We start from the raw sequence: 18,721 nt of genomic DNA, 5'->3' as shown, positions 1-18,721 counted from the left end.
TATTTGTGCCTCTCCGTGTGATGCCATTGCCTAAAATCCATATTCAAGTGGCTTTGAATGTTGGATAATGAGTTAATGGACTCCTCTCTACTCCTCTTGCTTAAAGAAAGCAGCAGCTGTTTCCTCTCCGGGTAGACGAAGACAGGGTGTGGTGCTGGTCTTGACGTGGCTGCTGAGTACAGCTCCTGTCAGGTCTGGGCCGAGACCGCGTTCCAGGATCTGGGAGCCCAGTCCGGACGGCCGCCTGGTCTGGCTGCCCGCCCACCCCTGGCTGTACACTCCGATCACCCAGCTGCACGTGCTCCTGGGTCCCGTGCTAAGCCTCACTTCACACACCCCGACGTGAGACCTTTCAAGGGGGTGCTCAGCTCTGGGTGGTCCTAACCACGTGTTGGGTGATTCTGCTTCTCAGCAGCTGCTGAGGAGCTCTGGTCCAGGGAAGACGCTGTGTGTTTGGGCTGATGCTAGATTCACATTCTTCCCTTTCCTATGTGTCTGCCTTATCCTCTCTGAGCCTCCATTTCCTTAACTGTAAAATGGGGGTGTAATGATATCCAAGTCCCAAAGTACTGTAAATCAAGGGTCTAGTAAAGGCACCTGGCCCCAAACAGCTACCGATTAACACCCTTTCCTCCCCATTCGCCCAGAAGGCCGTTCCCTTGACCCACATTTTCCATTCAGTCCCGTAACTTGCCAGTTTATTCTTCTGTCTGGTCTAAACATGTGTATCTATGTCAGCGTTATTATTCCTAGATTGTGAAAGCTGTGTCCTTGCGGGGATTAAATGAGAATGTCTGGCATAAATGATGAGCTCAGGGGAAAAAAAATGCACCACCAGAGGCAGGAGCTCTGGTGCGGGGGGGGAAAAAAAGAGCTCAAGGCTTAGAGCTCAGAAGACCTATTTGGATCTCCGAGCTTTTGTCACAACCCCTCTGAACTTCACTTTACTCTGTGAAACAGGGTGGCAATACCTAGGCCACAGGGTTTGTGGAGAGGATGATATTGAAATTACAGAAGGGAAAACATGACAGTGTCTCCTTTCTTGTCTGTTTTGTATATCCAGCAAAGCAATGGCCCCCAGCCACATCGAGTGCCTTCTCTGAGTCAAGTGCTTTGCAAGGCAAGCACTCTACATGTGCTAGCTCGCTCCGACTTTATACAATCCTAGGAGATGGGTATTCTTAGCATCATTCTAGAGATGCAGAAAGTCAGGAAGGATAACCAACTTGCTTTAGGTCACACAGTCAATGATTGTCACATAGACAATCAGGAAGCCAAGCTGGGCAGCCTGACTCCAAAGTATACACTCTGTGACAATTCTACTCAGTGCCGACACATGATGGATGTTTGCTAGATTTCTGCAGAATGAAGTAATGGGTGGATGTGTTGATGGGTGGAGGACGCAAGAAGGCCAGTCTTAGGCTGATATCATTGCCCTGTTATATAATACAGAGAAACCCAGGCTAGCTTTCTTTATTCAGGCCCTCACTGCATCCCAGGGACAATTAAATGGTGACGTCAGGATTTTGTGATAATGGGGATAATAACTGATCATAGCAATGGCTATCTGTATTAGTTTTCTAGGGCTACCATAACAAAATACCAGTGGCTTCAATAGCACAAGTCTGCTTTCTTATACCTCTGGTGGCTGGAAGTCAAGATCAAAGTATCAGCAGAGCTGGCTTCTGAGGCCTCAACCCCGCGCCCCACCCCCGCCTCCCCCTCCCTGGGTAGTCATTTCTCTGGGCACATGCCTCCCTGGTTGTGTGTCCCAATGACCTCTTCTTATAAGGGTACCTGTCAGAGTGCATTAGGGCCACCCTAATGGACTCATTTTAATTTAATCACCTCTCTAAAGACTCTCTCTCTAAATGCAGTTACATTTCGAGGTGCTGGGGCTCCAACATGTGAATCTTGGGGTGGGGGAGGGGAAGACACAATTCAGCCCATGATGATATCATGAAAGTTCGAGTTAAGGGAAGGTGCTTTGGCTGGAAGTAACACAATATCTGCAGAAACTCTGAGGATATGTCTTTGTCTCAGACCTCAAGTCAACAGGGGGTCCTGGGTTGCCTGGAAACTCATCTGGGCCATCTCAACAGGCACTACCAGGCCATCCTCAGGGGGTTGGTTTCTCATCCTTGGGCTTGCTCTCTTTTGCTTATGAGTGATAGCCTTCAACCCAGGAATCATGCCCTTCCATAATAACGTGCTAAAGCAGAGACACAAAGTGCAGGAGGGAGGAGGCATTTCCTTTTTACAGCTCCCTCTCTTTATACCAAGGAAAACCTTTCCAGAACTGTCTGAGCAGATTTTTCTCTCAGTCTCCTGGCTAAATGGCATCACACGACCACCCCTAGACTAATTCCCAGTAAGGAGGAACAGGTGTGCCCTGATTTTCTTAAACCCATCAGGTGACTTCCCCAGGCAGCATGTTGCCCCCAGACTCACACTGGGAATCCATTAGCAAGGAACAAGGAGGGGATGGCTTGGGACAGGCAACCTGCAGTGTTGCTGCAGGCAGTGCAACATTCATTCACCCCCACATCCATTTATTCATTCAACGTGTATTTACTAAGCACCTACTATGTGCTGGATACAGCAGTGAATGAAGCAGGAACATAATTCTGTGTCTTCTTCGAACATACACGGACTAGTTGCCAAGCTCTGGAGTTACAGAGGTGGTTACTGAAACTCAGTTCTGCCTTCTTCACTCCCATGTTATTCCTTTTTTTGGGAGGCAGCGTCTTCATATCCCAAAGGACATACATTTCCCAAAGGGTTAGGGGTCCTGCAGTGGTTCCTGGGATAGCCTTCATGTTGACCGTCCAGCCTCCCTTTTCATAAACAGAGATAACAAGCAGCAGCTGCTCTCTGTCAAGAAGCTCTGGCATTGCTCTGGCCCCATGGAAGCCTGACCTCTGCTTTCTAGGTCTTTGCTAAGAAGGGAAGAGTGGGACAAGAGCCTTGTAGGAGTAGGAGCTGTTCTCCAGCCTCTAACCAACGCCATTCCCTGGATGCCTGACACGTACCAAGTAGCATGTGAAGTGTCTGATGAGCAGCATGTCGTTTGATTCCTACACACCCCTGCAAGGAGGTCATTAGCAACTTTGTTTTTACAACCTCAGAGATGGGAAGGAGCCCAGTTCTGGCCGAGAGCTCGTCAGTGCATATCCCTCCCCACCATACTGCAGAGCTTGCCGCTTGCTGACGTCTCTGGCTGAGGATCAGAGGCAGAGAGGAGAGCAAATGTGGGTATTCCACAGACAGGTTTTCTAACGCATCTGCTGCCTTCAGGTGGACTGAACACTGGCCAGTGCATCAGAGAGCAGGGCAACGGGAACACGGAAGGAAGTAGCTCACCTTAAACAAGAGGTTTGGTCATTCGTTACCGTGAAACAAACCACCCCGAAACATAGCGGTTAAAGCACCTGTCATTGTTCTTACCTCTCTGTGCTCAGTTCTGTGGGCTGATTGGGCTCTGCCGGGCTCTGACTGGTTTCTGCTTTTATCACTTGAGGTTCCTTTTGTGGTTGCAAGTTAGCTGGCTGTTGACTGGCAGGCTAGGAAGACTGGGTCTGGGCCTCTCTCCCTCTCCATGCAGTCTCAGGGCCTGGCCTGACCATCTCCATGGGATCTCTCCAGCAGGATAGCTGGACTCCTTCCATGACAGCAAAAGCCTCCCAAAAGTGTTTCAAGAGAGAGGCAGCAGAAGCTGCCAGCCTCCTGTAAGGCGAACCCAGGATTGGCATCATTTTACTTCACTGCCTGCTGCTAGTTAGCACAAATCCCAGAACTAGCCAACGTGGCATGGGAAAAGACTAAGCAAGGGTGTGAACATGGTGCCTGAGCAGTGTGGTCCCTTGTTGGGCCATCTTTGGCCCTAGCAACCCCAACAGACCTATGTGCACCGGAGGCCCAGCTCTTCTCCTTACTAGCTAAGCACCTGTGCTACTTGCCTAAATCTCAGACCCTCAGCTGCCTCATCTTGAAAAGAAGAATTATAATACCTGTCCCCATAGGTGGCTGTAAAGTTTAAATTAAACTGTAAAAACTCTGATCATGTCCATCATGGGGCTTGGAATAAAGCAGGAGCTTATAGCATGTTCCTTTCCTTTCTTTTCTTGGGCAAGAGAGAAAAATCGGAAAGATCAGCCAATATGATATTCAGAAACTTATTTTTTGACCCCATACAATGCATACATCTCTGGCCTGTCCCTGAAGGGAAAACAGACATCCATAACCTAGTCTAGGATTTGAAGTTAGCTCTAGGCTGGTTGTGAAGACATGTACACAGTAAGTAATAACTAGTTGACTATTACAGCTGCTCTAGAAGAGGCCCAGATAGCAAGTATTATGGAGTTCCAAGGAAGGAAAGTGTGCTCAGGCTAGGGAAGGTTAGGACAGAAGGCTTCCTGGAGAAGGGCTGCAGAGCTGAGCCCTTGAGAGTGGGAAGCATTTGGATAGGCAGAGAGGAGGACCAGTGTGAATGATGGTACAGAGCTGGACGGTTCTGGGGTGGAGAGTGAGGGCAGACTGGCTCTGCCAGGGACAGAGAGAAATAATGACAATTATAGGTGCCATTTATTGAGAGCTTCCTATGTATCAGGCATTCTTCTAAGCCTTCGGCACACAGGAATGCATGTCCTCCTCACAAAAGCCCTAAGTAGGTATCCAACCCCATTTCACAGATAACGAGAGTGACACACAGAGTTAAGTAACTTGCCCAACCATGGAGCTGGGCTTCGAACACTCCAGAGGCCATAGTTGTCATCACAGCTCCTCTCCACTACCACTGAGATGGGGATGGAAAATGGTTTAGGGATTGGATTGTGCACAGATGTACAATTTGGGCTTCATACTGTGGATAATGATGTCCTGAGTCAAGAGATCATGTCCAATGAAGGCATTAATGTGGGAGCTTAACTGTGCTGTCCAGTACCGAAGCCACTAACAGCACATGGCTGTCTATATAAATTTAAAGACAAATTAATTACAATAAAATTAAATTCCTCATTCATACTAACCACATTTCAAAGGCTCCAAAGACACGTGTGGCTAATGGCTGTCATACTGGTGTGCGCGGACGAGACATCTCCATCGTCAGGGAAAGTTCTTTTGACGGTGCTGAGCTAGGAGGAGAGTTGCTAAGATGGCATTTATATATGACCAAGGTGGACAGAGGTAGCTATGGCTGCATGACAGGACAGTTTAGTTGGTACAAGCATCAGAGACTTCTGTGGTTGGCAATGGGAAAAAAGCGAATTAGCCCATGTGTTTGTTCATTCACTCATTCATTCATTTGTCCCTCAAATATGGAGTGCCACCCATCTGATGGGAACAGGTGTACATCAGAGAGAGGGAAGAGGGGAATGATCACAGACTTGGGGCCTGGAAGCCGGGGTTGCTGGGAGACAGACAGGAAGAAGCAGAGAGCCAGTGGAGGACGGGAGTACCATGGAGGTACTGCCTGGCAGGGCTCCTTCTCGAGTCAGGTTGGGTATCTCCCAGGCTTCCTCCCAAGTCACACACACATTTGCCACAAGCTGTCCGTGTTGCTTCCAGGAGCGATACAGAGACTGCAGAAGGGGATTCACTCCCAGAGGGCGGAGGACTAGGTACAGGATCACACACGGTCTGCCCTTCGGAGGGTCCGAGAGGCTCACTGGGCAACCTGAAAGCCTTCATCTCCGCCCTTTGGTGAGGAAGAGAGGAGTTCATGGATGTGCGCCCCCTCCTCTGTATTTTGGACACACCATATCTTCTAATTCTGGCACAGACCTCGCAGGTACTATATTATCTCCTTTTTTTTTTTTTTTTTTTATTAAGGAAGCAACTGAAGCTCCCTGAGCTTATGCCCATGGGCTGTGGATCACATAACATGTGGCAGAGGTGGGAGATTTGAATGTGGGATCCTCTTACCTTATCATGTGGGGAAGGAGCGAGGAAGAGGAGGCTGCCTTTCCAGAGGCCACCTTTCCCATGGGATGTGTTGCATCCATAATGCAGTCATGAGGTATAGAAGTAAAAACTGAATTTGAAAAGTTTTTGTGCTATAAAAAGCAAAACAAAACAAAACAGCGTTATTTTGCAATTCTGTATCTCCTATTACAAAGTCATTGCCAAAAAGGCGTTAATATTTCCCTTTGTGGAGATAAGGTTATCATATCTAAATTACTTTGCAGCTTTCCAATTAAGTTAGCTTCTAAATGGTGCCTTTAATTAGCCAGGGTGATAAATTGAGCAGATAATGTGGAAATCTTGGTTGGCAGGGTTCAAGGTGACAGGCAAAGTCCCAGGAGAGGGGCAGCTGCCTCCCCAAGGGAGAGTGACAGTGGTAAGCTCCAGAATGCCATACTCTCCACAGGCCTGCCTGGCAGGGCAGAAGCAGCGTGTAGGGAGTGGTGGGAGGGCTACCCTAGGACTCCTGGAGTGCACGCTTCACCACTAAAATGAAAGACCATAATGTACCCCATTAAAACTTAGGAGGGTTCATCAATTCCACAAAGGACTACTAGATGCAGAGACTAGTATCTGTTGGGTATAAGAGATAGATAGATGGGACATCGTAACTACTGGACCCAAAGAACTCACAGCCTAACATGGGAGAAAAGAAGGCAAGTAAGAAGTATTATAACTATGTGCCACACCTAAGAGGTAGGAGGGACAAGACTGAAAGGCAGAGGGCATTACTGGTAGAGAAGGAAATGCCCTCTAATGCCTGAGCTGAAACTCTTTAATTTCTACTGTATTGTGCTCAGGCCCAGTCAGTGAAGCTTCACAAAAATTCAACTTAAATAACTGCTGTAGTCCTCATGTTTCAGCCTCCTAACTAATCTTTCCCATAGTTCCTCTTTCCTTCAGCCCCCTAGACACCGTCCGCCCTATTGCTCACCTCTTGGGAGCAGACTCCTCCTGGCCTTCCTGCCTCCAGTCCCAGCCACTCCAGTCCATCCTCTTTGCTGCCACCAGGTGACCTGGCTAAAATGCCAGCCTGATCACGTCACTGTCCTATTTAAAATCCAGAGTTTAGCACAGTGTCTGGCATGTAGTAGGTGTTCAACAAATATTTACAGAATGAATGAATGTCCCGTGACTGCACTGTGCTGTCACCATCACACTGGTTGGCTAGGGCTGTCGTGACAAAAATACCACAAACATGGTGGCTTAAAGAGAAATTTATTCTGTCACAGTTGTGGAGGTCAGAAGTCCAAAATTAAAGCATCAGCGGAGCCATGATCCTTCTGAAGTCTCTAGGGAAAAACCCCTCCCTGCTCCTTCTAACTTCTGGTGTGATTGCCAGCAATCCTGGATGGTCCCTGCATCCAGTCTCTGCCTCTCTCGTTAAGTGGTTTTCTCCCTCTGTGTCTATTCGTCTTCGTGCTCAGATTCCCCTCTTCTTTATAAGGACCCCTGTCACTGGGTTTGGACCCACCCTACCCCAGCACAACCTCATCTTGATTATATCTGCAAAGGCCCTAATTCCAAAGAAGGCACATGCACAGGTACCAACGGTTAGGACTCCCAATGTGTCTTTTTGGAAGACACAATTGAACCCACAATAGTCACTGAATAAAACAACTTAAAAGTAGAAATTTAAAAGGTTATACATGGACTTATTTTTATAGCCAAGTTCTCACAGTTTCTCTCCTATTGTCTCTTGCTCTCTTTTTTTAGGGCCAAATACTTTTAAACTGTGCTAACACAGAAGTAGATTAAATCGCTCTGAGGACATGGAAGCCATGGAAGTTAAGTCCTGTAAATCTCTGTAGAAGGCTTCAGAGAAGAGGTTTATAGTTGAGCTGTTCTTGAGAAAAGGATGCAGGTATACAGACAAGCATATAAGAGGAGACCTTTTTTTTTTTTTTTAGGAATTTATTTAGAGAGAGAGCACATGTGCATGTAGGCATGACACTGGGACAGGGAGAGAAATTGTCAAGCAGACTCCCCACTGAGCATGGAGCCCAATGCGGGGCTTGATCCCAGGACCCCAAGATCACAACATGCACCAAAACCAAGAGTTGGACATTCAAGTTGGACTGATCCAGCCAGGTGCCCCAAGAAGAGGCATTCTTGGAAAGAAAGTACATGTCCAAAACAGCAGAATACCCCTTGGGAGATGGTGAAGGGGGCTTCAGTTTATGTTGGTTCTGGGATACTGCCAAGAAATAAGGATTTGGTGTTATAGGGCTTCTCCCTGAGATACACTTTCTACTAGTTCTGCCCCCACCCCTATCTCCAACCCCACACCTTTCTTCCTGGCTAATCCCTCAAGACCCAGGTTACTAGCCACCTTATAGAAGCAAACAACTTAGCATAGGTGAAAACATGGACTCACCTACATACACATCTAAAAAACCAAGAAAATACCACCCACCATCTTATTGCCTGAGGTCATTATGAGATGGTCCCCAAGTATAAAATTGAAACCATCAGGAAAGTGTGCAAGACACAACTCACCTGTGTGAAACATGTTCATGGGATCTTATCTGGAAGTCTGAGTCTTCAAGTGGGATCAACAACATGAAAAACCCAAAGATAATTGATCTGGTTCAAATAAGCACCAAGTCCATAACAAGAATCATGAAGATGTTCATGTGCTGTGGGCTAGGCAAGGATTCAGGTTCAAGTAGCTTAATTTGGGAGCTGAAGCCAGGAAATGCCAACAAGGGCATGGGGAAGTGAAACAAAGAGGGAAAATGTCAACAGTGCATCATCAAGGCTGTTCCCATCGTGGGCAACTGAAGCTCGATCTGGCTGTTGGGCTGTGAGATGGGGTGTGAGCATGCTTTAGAGTTCTCTTAAGGGATCTGGGGAACGGATCCACCAACACTGGCCAATCAAGGCTGAGAGTTTCTCCCAAGAAAAACTCTTGGAGTTTCTTGGAGAAACGCTCCCAAGAGGTGCAAACTTCCAGGCACCATCATCCTGTCCATTGTGAGCAGAAGGGGGCAAAGAACTACAGGAGCATGCATTTAGAAGCCTAACATGGTAAGTGTGAGGGGTCAAGGTGAGTCCTTGATAATGCCTGCCACAACCCTCAGGAGATAGCTTAGGCTAGATGCCAAGAACAAGAAGATGTTCATAACAGCGTTGACCAGTACTGTAATACTGAACACATAATAAACAGATGAGGAAAACCATACAAAGTATCCAGCACTGTGGGAATGGTGTAGTAAATATCTATTGAGGGAAAGGAAGCACAGCTCCCACCATGCCTATTCCAAAGCCTTCAGCAGCATGGGAAAGGCCTACCATCTAAAGCTAAGTGGGAAGTGTCCTATGAACTAATTATGTGAACACTACAGTTGTGCCTGGCCAAACACCCATCTCCTAGGCAAGAAGCACTTGAAGGAACCACAAAGAAATAAAACTGTACTGGGGTGAGGGGACCATGGGGATTCTTTTGTTATAATGTCTTTTAGCTGAATGGAGGGCAAAGATTCAATTCAGTTTATGACCAATAAAAACGCCAATTCACATAAAGCAATGTACTCCCCAACTCTCCTGCCACTGTCTCCTGCAATCCCTCTTAAGTAAATTGCTTTCTCTAAATTTCTTGTCTCAGTTAACTTCTAGAAGAACCCAAACTAAAATGGATCTGTTCCCAGGACTGGGATGGCTGGGCCATAGGACATGAACAACTTTATGGTTCTTTTCATGGCCTTAAGTCCCCATTTAAACCAAATCCACTCTCTCTGTTTTCATTTGCTGGTCTCAAAAATCAGGGTTTGGAGGCCCAGGCAGCCGGATCAGACACTGGAAACAGACTCACATGGGTCCAGCCACGTCCTGTTTCCGTTCTTCATGTACACAGATGTTAAGGCACACTGGGAGCTGACATCACCAAGATGAATTCCGTGCCCAGGAGTCTGGAATTTATCAGAATGTAAAGAATGAAAAAGTGGAATTTAGCCTGCAGATTTGCGTTTGTTATCAAATGTCTCCAAGCATGTTGCATGAGGGTCATAAATTAAGCCTTTACCCAGGAGATACATTATCGCTGTATGAGGCCTTCCACATAGTTTTCTAATAGAATTCATTAGAACCTTGGCCCTCGGAGATAAGAGAGCAATGTTTTCTGGGTTGCAGGCTATGACTCAGCAATGACATCGAGTCCTGCCCTGGGCTACTGGCAGGGCTACTCTAGAGGGCATGGAAGGGCTTCTGGGAAAGCAATGGGGGCCAAGGGTCAGTCCTGGTGTTGGTTTGAAAACTGGCATCTTTACATGTAGGGCAGGGAGAGACCAAAGAAAGAAGCCAATCAGTCCAGACTGGTAGGTGGCAGATAATAAGCGGGGGACTTAACATAAAATGCTTGTCTTGCGTGCTGCAAGACAAGTTAATCTCTGTCCTCGCTGGCCAAATCTTAGAAGTTTATATGGATGCTTTAACTGGGTTCAATCATGTATACTGTCCAGATGGTTTCAACACCATATCATTATCTTAAGGCTGTGTCCTTGGGACAGCTTCTAGAAGTGGGGAAGGCAAGCAGAATGCACGTTCCAAGGACAGGGAGGGCGTGAGGAGCTTCTAATTGCCTGGGTCCCATTCATAGGTCAACTAGCAGTCACATCCTCTTGACCTCTCCCAATACCCAAGTTCCTGGGAGAAGGGGCCAGTCTGACAAAGGTTCATTGAGTCTTACTGTGGCCAGTCATGGGATGGGTAGAGATTAAGAGACTATCCCTTTCCTGCAAGAATAAAATGACCCAAATGTCCATCAGCGGATGAATGGGTAAGGGAAATGTAGTATATCCATACACAAGACATTATTCAGCTATAGAAGGGAATGAATTACTAATATACCCTCCAATGTAGATGACCCTGCAAAATAATTATGCTGAGTGAAAGCAGCTAGACACAAAAGGTCACACTTTTGTATAATTCCATTTACATGAAATGTCCAGAATCCATAAATTCATAGAGACAGAAAGTAGTGGTTGCCAGGGACTGGGGAGGAAAAAAAAGTTGAATTATGTCAGAGCAAGGGAATAATTTAAAGCCAGGTGTTAAACAACTGTGTTCTCTAAAGCCTTTGGCTACACTGCTATAAGAAACTATTTGCCTAATGCCTTTTCTTTTTAAGATGTTATTTATTTATTTGAGAGAGAAATCAAGAGAGAGAGAGAGAGAGAGAGAGAGCACACAAGCATGGAAGAAAGGCAGAGGGAGAGGGAGAAGCCAGTTTCCTCCTGAGTAGGGACCCTAGGATCATGACCTGAGAATGATGTGAGCCAAAGGCAGACACCCAACCAACTGAGCCACCCAGCTGCCCCACTTAATATCTTTTTTTTTTTTTAAAAGATTTTATTTATTTATTTGACAGAGAGAGATCACAAGTAGGCAGAGAGGCAGGCAGAGAGAGAGAGAGGAGGAAGCAGGCTCCCTGCTGAGCAGAGAGCCCGATGTGGGACTCGATCCCAGGACCCTGAGATCATGACCTGAGCCGAAGGCAGCGGCTTAACCCACTGAGCCACCCAGGCGCCCCTTAATATCTTTTTTGAAGGTTCTAGAGTCCTACCACATTGTGTAGTCAGTTCTCCAATCTTGAATCATTAACGTCTTATGCAGACCAGTCATCCAGCAGTGTGCTGTGTTGTAATAGTGCAAACCATACCCCTGGTGTCTCCCCATCCTAACCCAAATGGCCTATCAAGATATTTTCCTAAAGAAAATGTCACCAAGAGGAACTCTGGTGTTAGTAGTTAAAACCATTTTCCCACCACCGAAGCAAGTTATTGTGTCAAACTCAGTTAATTTGGAAAGCTATCACGAACAACAAACATTACTCAACAAATAAGGAGCTGAGGTGGAGAATATATTGGTTTTAGAAAACTCTTCATTTAGTTTTATCCTATAAACTTTTACTGAGTGAAAAAAAAAAAAAAAAGAGTAAAGTAATGAAGTAATGGTCCAAGCTACAAGATGGAGGAACCTTGAAGACCCGACGCTACCATGAGAGGAGCTGGTCACAAAGACCGCATGTTATGTGATTCTGTTTATATGACATGTGCACAGCAGGCAGACCCACACACCCATAAAGGAGATTAGTGGCTGTCAGGAGCTATAGGAGGGAGGTTTGGGAGTGAATGCCAATGGGTGAAGGTTTTCCTTTCCGGGTCATGAAAATGTTCTAAAATTGATCATGGTGAAGGTTGCACAACTCTGTGAGTATACTAAAAACCACTGACTTGTATATTTTAAATCAATGGATTGTATGCTAGGTGAACACTACCTTAATTTTTTATTGAAAGAAAGAAAAAGGAAACTCAGGAGAGAAAGGCATATTATATGAGGCAAATTCTACAAAATACATGAAGGAACTGATGTTTGAGATAAGTCGTTTAGGTGAACAGGGCAGGACTAGAGAAAAAACGGCTCCTGGCAGAGGGAACAGCATGGGTACAGAGAGGCATCAAGGAAGGTCACCAGCAGTGAACTATGATAGAAAGAGCTGGCACTTTGAGCTGTTAGGGGGATGATGGACTCATGGAGATGTTTTTAAAAAAGAATTTACTATTTTGAACAGGTAAGACATTCACATAGTACAAGACAGAAATTTTCAAAAACGTGGCCAATGAAACAAAAAGAGTCTTGCTCCTTCCTTTGTCTCCCACTCTCTTCGCTCCCTCCACCCCTGACCCAGACAATCACTACTGCCAGTCTCTTTTAAGTCCTTTGGGAGATATATTCCACAAATACAAATAAATGTTCATAGATATTTTTGTATAAATGGGGTTGAACCATTAACAATGTCTCATACTTTGCTTTTAAAATTAGCAAAAATCTTAGATATCCCTCCAAAGTTATATAGAAAGAAGCTGCTCATTTTTTTGTGTGCATTTGGAGAATGTACCAATTTTGTTGACCACTTTCTAATCAATAGACATTTAGGTTATTTCCAATCCTTCCTTCTTTCAAAATTCTGTAATAAATAACGTTTAACATACGGCATATTGCACATGTATGAATTTATCTGTAGGTAAAACTTCTAGAAGTTGAGCTCCTGCTTTTAAAATATTGTCAAAATCGATATGGTCCAATTGCCCATGATGGAGGTTGTACCAACTTACACTCCCATCAGCAATGGGGGAGTCTATTATCCCATACTTGGGGAATGTGTTTGAAAATATTGTCAGTGGCAAGTTCATACCAAGCATTGTATATAAAACTGAGAAGCTTGAACTTGATCTAAAGGTCATCACACCCACTGGAGGGTTTAGGAAGTGGGTGAGGATGGACAGGTTTGAAGTTTTAAGAACTTGTTTTCATGATGATGTCAGAACAGTTTTGTAGAAAATCTGTTTTCTCCAACAGGCATGACTAGTAATGTGATGAGTCAGAGAGGGAGACAGCCGTTAGGATTTAAACCGTGCTGGGCAGAATGTGATTATCATTTGGGCACAGCCACCACTCTAGACAATAGCACTGGAGATGAGTGCATCTTGTTTTTTTTTGTTTTTGTTTTTTACCATCCCATCACTCTCCCTTTCTTTCCATTTTTCCTTTATCACATACTTCCCACATGCTAACGGCTTCTTGCAAAAAGAACAACAAAAAACCCATAGCAAGGAATTCTTATCAGAAGCTAACAGCTGATCGAATGACAAGCAGACAGGTGAGACAGCAGCTATACGTTTTTCTCGAAGACTGTTTTGCAAACTAATTGGACTTGGAACAGGAATTGAACAAAGATCTGGGCAAAGCAAAAATGCAGACACATTCATCCTGAGGCTTTTGTTTCTTAAACAAGAGGTAGTACTATTATTTGATGACAAGAGAGGAGGAAAGATGGATGACAGATGGCTGTGAGGCAGCAGCATAAGAAGGACGTGAGGGCCAGCTCCATCCAGACGCTCCAGCGGTGGCTCAAGGATGAGTGCAGTGGGCTTGGTGCTCTTGGGGCTTGCTCTGAGGCTTAGGGCTACAATCTCTAAGCCAGAGGAGGGCAGCTTTTGCTCAAAAAGTCAAGTGGCCTTCAGAGACTCTTGCTATGAATTTGTGCCTCTCGGTCGCACCTTCTATGGTGCCCAGAGCTGGTGTGAGGAGCAAGGGGGCCATTTGGTCTTTATTCACGATGAAGACACCCAGCAGTTTCTGCAGAAGCACCTCTCCCAGGACAGGGAATGGTGGATTGGACTCACAGGGAACTCGGTTCAGAACGGAACCACAGAAGGTAGGTCCTGTGAAAGCTGTATTTCATGGGAAGCTTGTGGCTGTGATTCTAACTATTGCTTCTTACACAGAACCTCATGGAACAAATTAATATATCCTAATTCTCATGAGGATACCCTCGTCTTTGACTGTTTTGTGGATCAAGTGAAACAGCTCATGCACAGTACCTAGTGCAGAATCTGGCACTTTGCTGACACTCTGCAAACTTTCATTGTTTGAATGTTCCTGAAACTAAGACTAACTATGACTCCTCCAGTTCTTTCTGGAATAGTCCCAGGAACGATCCTTAGTCCTTCTCATCCATTATCACCTTCAATCTCTAAGATAACCAGTGAGATAACATTGTTGCTTCTATTTTACAGATGAGAAAACATCTCAGGAAATAATTAGGAAGCTATTTTCAAAGCACTTCCAGGGGGCCCCTGGGTGGCACAGTCAGTAGAGCATCTGACTCTTGGTTTTGGCTCAGGTTGTGATCTTGGGGTTGTGATCTCAGAGTTGTGAGATCGAGCCCCACGTCAGGCTCTGTACTCAGCAGAGTCTGCTTAAATTTCTCGCTCTCCCTCTGCTCCTCCTGCCACCCTCTCTCTCTCAAATAAATAAATCTTTTTTTTTTTTTTAAGAAAAAGGCACTTCTACATGCCTTTCCCCATTTCTTAAGGATTAAAGCAGGTTTAGAACTTGGCATCATTCCCTTCACATTAGACAGTTTCATTTTAATGGCTCTCTCAGAAACTCTTCCTTACCTTTTACTTTGTGAGGTCTCCCTCCTCCAACCCCAGTACAGTCAAGTCCTTCTCTCTGCACCTGTAGGGCCTTGTCCACAACCTGTGAGGTTACTTCTGGCATAACTGCAACTTTTTACGTGTCATCTTCCTTCCTAGACAATGAGTTCTTCGAGGCAAGGAAACATATTCTGGCCATTTTGTTTTCCCAGTGCCTGTACATAGCAGAGAATGGACAAATGAACATTCATATTTAACCCTTGCACCCGCCCACGAGGTACACATTGCTACTTTTATCTTATGGATGAGGAACTTAAAGTCCAGGGGGAGGAAATGGTTTGCTCAAGATGATGCTGCCAGTGAAGGGCAGTGAGGACTCTGCCCGTGTCCCAGCACATCACATCGCCCTGTCAAAGCTACTGGGTTTAGAAATGAGTCACTCGGTGTGGGCTTCTATATCAGAGTGGATGGAAAGGCTTAATTAGGGAACAGTTGGAGAAGCTTGTTTTAGGAAATTCATAGTCTCGGGATTTGAATTCTAAAATGCATCTTCAGGCAAGATCTATTGAATGGTTTCTTGACTTGTAGACGTAGCAGTTGTGGATTTCTGTATATTGAACATCCACTCATGTGGAGTTAGAATTGCGTCTGTTCGAAAATCACCAAGAGCTACCACATGGCTGTTACAGAGCATGAGGTAGCTCTGTGTGGGCTGACATGAAACCACTCCTAAGATTTAATGTTATTTAAGAAGACAGGGTGCCAGGTACAATACGATGGCATTTGTGTAAATTGATTTAAGGCACTCATAGATGCTGATAGGTGGATATCAGTCAGTCTGGATCAATTCACAAGAAACACACCAGTAATGGGAGTACCTTGGAGGTTGGGAGAAGGGAGATGTTTTCATTTTATATCCTTTTCAATTTTAAATTTTTTTAGAAAAAAATTTAGAAATTAAAAAAAAATTTTTTTTAAATCCATTTGTATGGATTTTTAAAAATGAATAAATACACGTTTGAGTCTTCAGAGTAAATATTTTGTTTGTTTGTTTGTTTTATTTTTTTTATTTTATTATTTATTTATTTATTTATTTATTTTTAAGATTTTATTTATTTATCAGAGAGAGAGAGGTAGGGGGAAAGAGCGCACACAAGCAGGGGGAGCGGCAGGCCGAAAGGGAAGCAGGCTCCCCACTGAGCAAGAAGCCCAATGCCGGGCTCGATCCCAGGACCCTGGGATAGTGACCTGAGCCGAAGGCAGACACTTAACCGACTGAGCCACCCAGGCATCCCCGAGTAAATGCTTTATATTTAGTGTTTTCTAGATTTCTAGTGTCTTCGAAATGCCTTTGTACTCCACACACATGCACAGGGCATTTCTTCCAGAGCACACCAAGGTGTTCCAGGGGCTGAAGAGTCTCGGAGTAAGGAAAACTGCTTCCATTTTAACTCAGCATGGCTCAGATATATTTGACAAGGGCCCCTGTCTCTCTACAGAACACCTTTGAACATACTTCTGTGCTCTTTTTTAGATTATGGTAAGACAGAGCTGGAAGCATCATATACTGAATCAAACCACTTTGTTTGCGCTTCCTGATGTGGCACCCTGGTTTGTAGGTTGAGTTCTTCTGCCTGGATGTTGGAAGGTAACAGCTAGCAAAGTCCCTTCATTGGCATGGGAAAGAGAGGTGTTCCGCCCGTCGGCCTTGACTGAGCACCTCCTGTTTCCCAGAGTTGAGCTGAGGCCAGCCCTGTCCATAAAAAAGGGTCAGAGAGGGGCACCTAGGTGGCTCAGTGGGTTAAAGCCTCTGCCTTCGGCTCAGGTCATGATTCCAGGGTCCTGGGATCAAGCCCCGCATCGGGCTCTCTGCTCAGCAGGGAGCCTGCTCCCTCCTCTGTCTCTGCCTGTCTCTCTGCCTACTTGTGATCTCTGTCTGTCAAATAAATGAATAAATAAATCTTTAAAAAAAAAAAAAGGGTCAGAAAAACATTTCTAAGTCTTGGTGGTTGTGTTCCCATGCCAGGGTCAGGGAGCTGGCTGGACACCTCAAATGTGAGCTACAGCCACTGGCGCGGAGGACAGGCCTCTCCTGCTCCAGACACCTGTGGTTACATCCAGAAAGACGCTTCCTTTGGGTGGGCGGCCTCAGACAACTGCACGCAGCCGTTTGCCTTCATCTGCGAGTTTGGTGAGCTGGTCTCTGTTGTGGGTCTCCCTCCTTCTGTCTCTTTGTGTTCTCTGTGTGTCTCTGTCACCAACTCTGTCTCTGTCTCTTTGACTTTGTGTCTCTGTCTCTGTCTCTGTGTTTCCCTAAATTTCCACCCATCTCTGTCCGTGTGGTGCTCTGTGCCTGTCTCATATCATCTTTCCAGCTCACACCCTGCCTCTCATTGTCCAGTTACCTGCCTACCTGCTTAACTGATTTCATTCCCGTCCCTTTTCCTCTCAGATACCTGCATCTAGGAGCAAATGCCCAGCCCTATTTACTCTCTTTTTCTACTCTTCCAATGAAGGAGATGTGGTCCCAGGAGGCTGTTCTCACTCACCCTTGATTCCTGCGGCCCTGGCCGGCCTGGGTCTGAGTCCTGACCGTCCAGCATCCCAGACTCCTGAATTCTCCCACTCTCCGCTCTTGTGTCCTTTCTAGCTGCTGTCCATGGTTGAACCCCTTTGCACCCGGGGCCCCTTCCCTGGGGACTCCGTGTAAGAGCCGGCATGAGAGGCCTATAGTCCCATCCTGTGTGCTGCCTGCCATGTGGGGCCCTGGTGTAGGGGCCTGGTCTTAGAGCCTCAGGGCCATGGCCTCCTGACTTTCAAGCCAGGCTTGACAGAAGCTTTCAGGCTTCCTGGCTCAGTCCCCTCCTCCAAGCCCCTCAGTGAAGAATCCTAGCTCCCAGGGCCCACTCTGGGTTTGGGTACTTACAGAGCCCCCTGCCTCACTTCCCCTATGTCTGGGTTTAAATAGGTGTCATGTAGGCCCCTAGCCTGGCTAATTCTGAAAACTTGCAGCTTCGGGGACATATGGGTCATAAAACGTCCCCATTTATCACAGCCCTCCCAAAGCCTGCTCCCCTTCTGCACCCAACCTGAAACGTGTCTCAGAATCTGCCAGCCCCCAGGATCTGGGAGTCAAGCTCCGAGGTCACACCATGAACAGCGAACACGTATCCAGCGGGACCTCCAGGCACAGAGCTGTGCACTCTGTGTGTATTCACCAGAGGTACTCAGAAGTGCCTCTGCTCTTCTGTTGCAGGCCCATTCTAAAGCTAAGAACAGTGAGGCTCAGAGAGGATAAGCTCCTTGCCCAGGGCCACACAGCTGGGAAGTGACAACCTGGGTCTGCCTATGGTCAGAGAGACTGGCAGATGCAGGGTCGCTGGCTTTGGGGATGGAGGAGGGGTCACAATCCAACAAACGTGGATACCTCTGGAAGCTGGAAAAGGCTAGCAAGCACACCCTCCCCTAGAGGGTCCAGAAGGAACCACCCCTTGATACTAGTCTAGTAAGACCCACTTTAGACTTCTGACCTTCATAACTAGAGGATGATCAATCTGTACTGGCTTCAGTCATTAGTTTGTTGGGAATTTGCACAGCAGCCAGAGGAAACAAACACAGATTTTGGTCTCATCCCCTACCCTGTGACGTTCCCACCAGGCAGACAGGACTGAGTATGGATCCAGTTTCCTACTTTCTGGCTCTGCTGGTCTGAGCCAGATTGTTCTTTTCCAAAAAATGTTTTCTGAACATGGACCACATGCCAGGAGCTAGCCTGGAGTGGGGTCTCAACACAGTGACCCCCATGACCCTGATGTTCT

General features: G+C 46.1%; 1 protein-coding gene and 1 long non-coding RNA gene across 20 annotated transcripts in view; one reads left to right on the top strand and one right to left on the bottom strand.

Annotated features, from left to right (window-relative positions):
* Positions 1–1,317: 1,317 nt before the first annotated feature.
* LOC116579456 overlaps positions 1,318–18,721 on the bottom strand; it is a 127,215-nt gene continuing 109,811 nt past the window's right edge. For 17 of the 19 annotated variants that reach the window (XR_004281271.1, XR_004281266.1, XR_004281270.1 and 14 more), the window contains 3 exons: positions 14,925–15,118; positions 5,923–6,053; positions 1,318–5,237 (listed from right to left, as the gene is read on the bottom strand). This is a non-coding gene — a long non-coding RNA (uncharacterized LOC116579456). Of the gene's footprint in view, positions 5,238–5,922; positions 6,054–9,779; positions 9,873–14,924; positions 15,119–18,721 lie in introns of those variants that run through there. The other 2 variants (XR_004281262.1, XR_004281273.1) reach the window with 2 other exon arrangements.
* The window catches only part of PKD1L2 (polycystin 1 like 2), a 91,273-nt gene continuing 86,361 nt past the window's right edge, over positions 13,810–18,721 (top strand). The window contains 2 exon segments of the mRNA XM_032324872.1: positions 13,810–14,179; positions 16,930–17,094. Coding sequence (XP_032180763.1) covers positions 13,879–14,179; positions 16,930–17,094 — 466 coding nt within the window. The 5' untranslated portion in view covers positions 13,810–13,878.

The sequence above is a fragment of the Mustela erminea genome, chromosome 19 (assembly GCF_009829155.1).
Source record: "Mustela erminea isolate mMusErm1 chromosome 19, mMusErm1.Pri, whole genome shotgun sequence".
NCBI lineage: Eukaryota > Metazoa > Chordata > Mammalia > Carnivora > Mustelidae > Mustela > Mustela erminea.
This window is presented reverse-complemented; position numbering and strand designations above follow the sequence as displayed.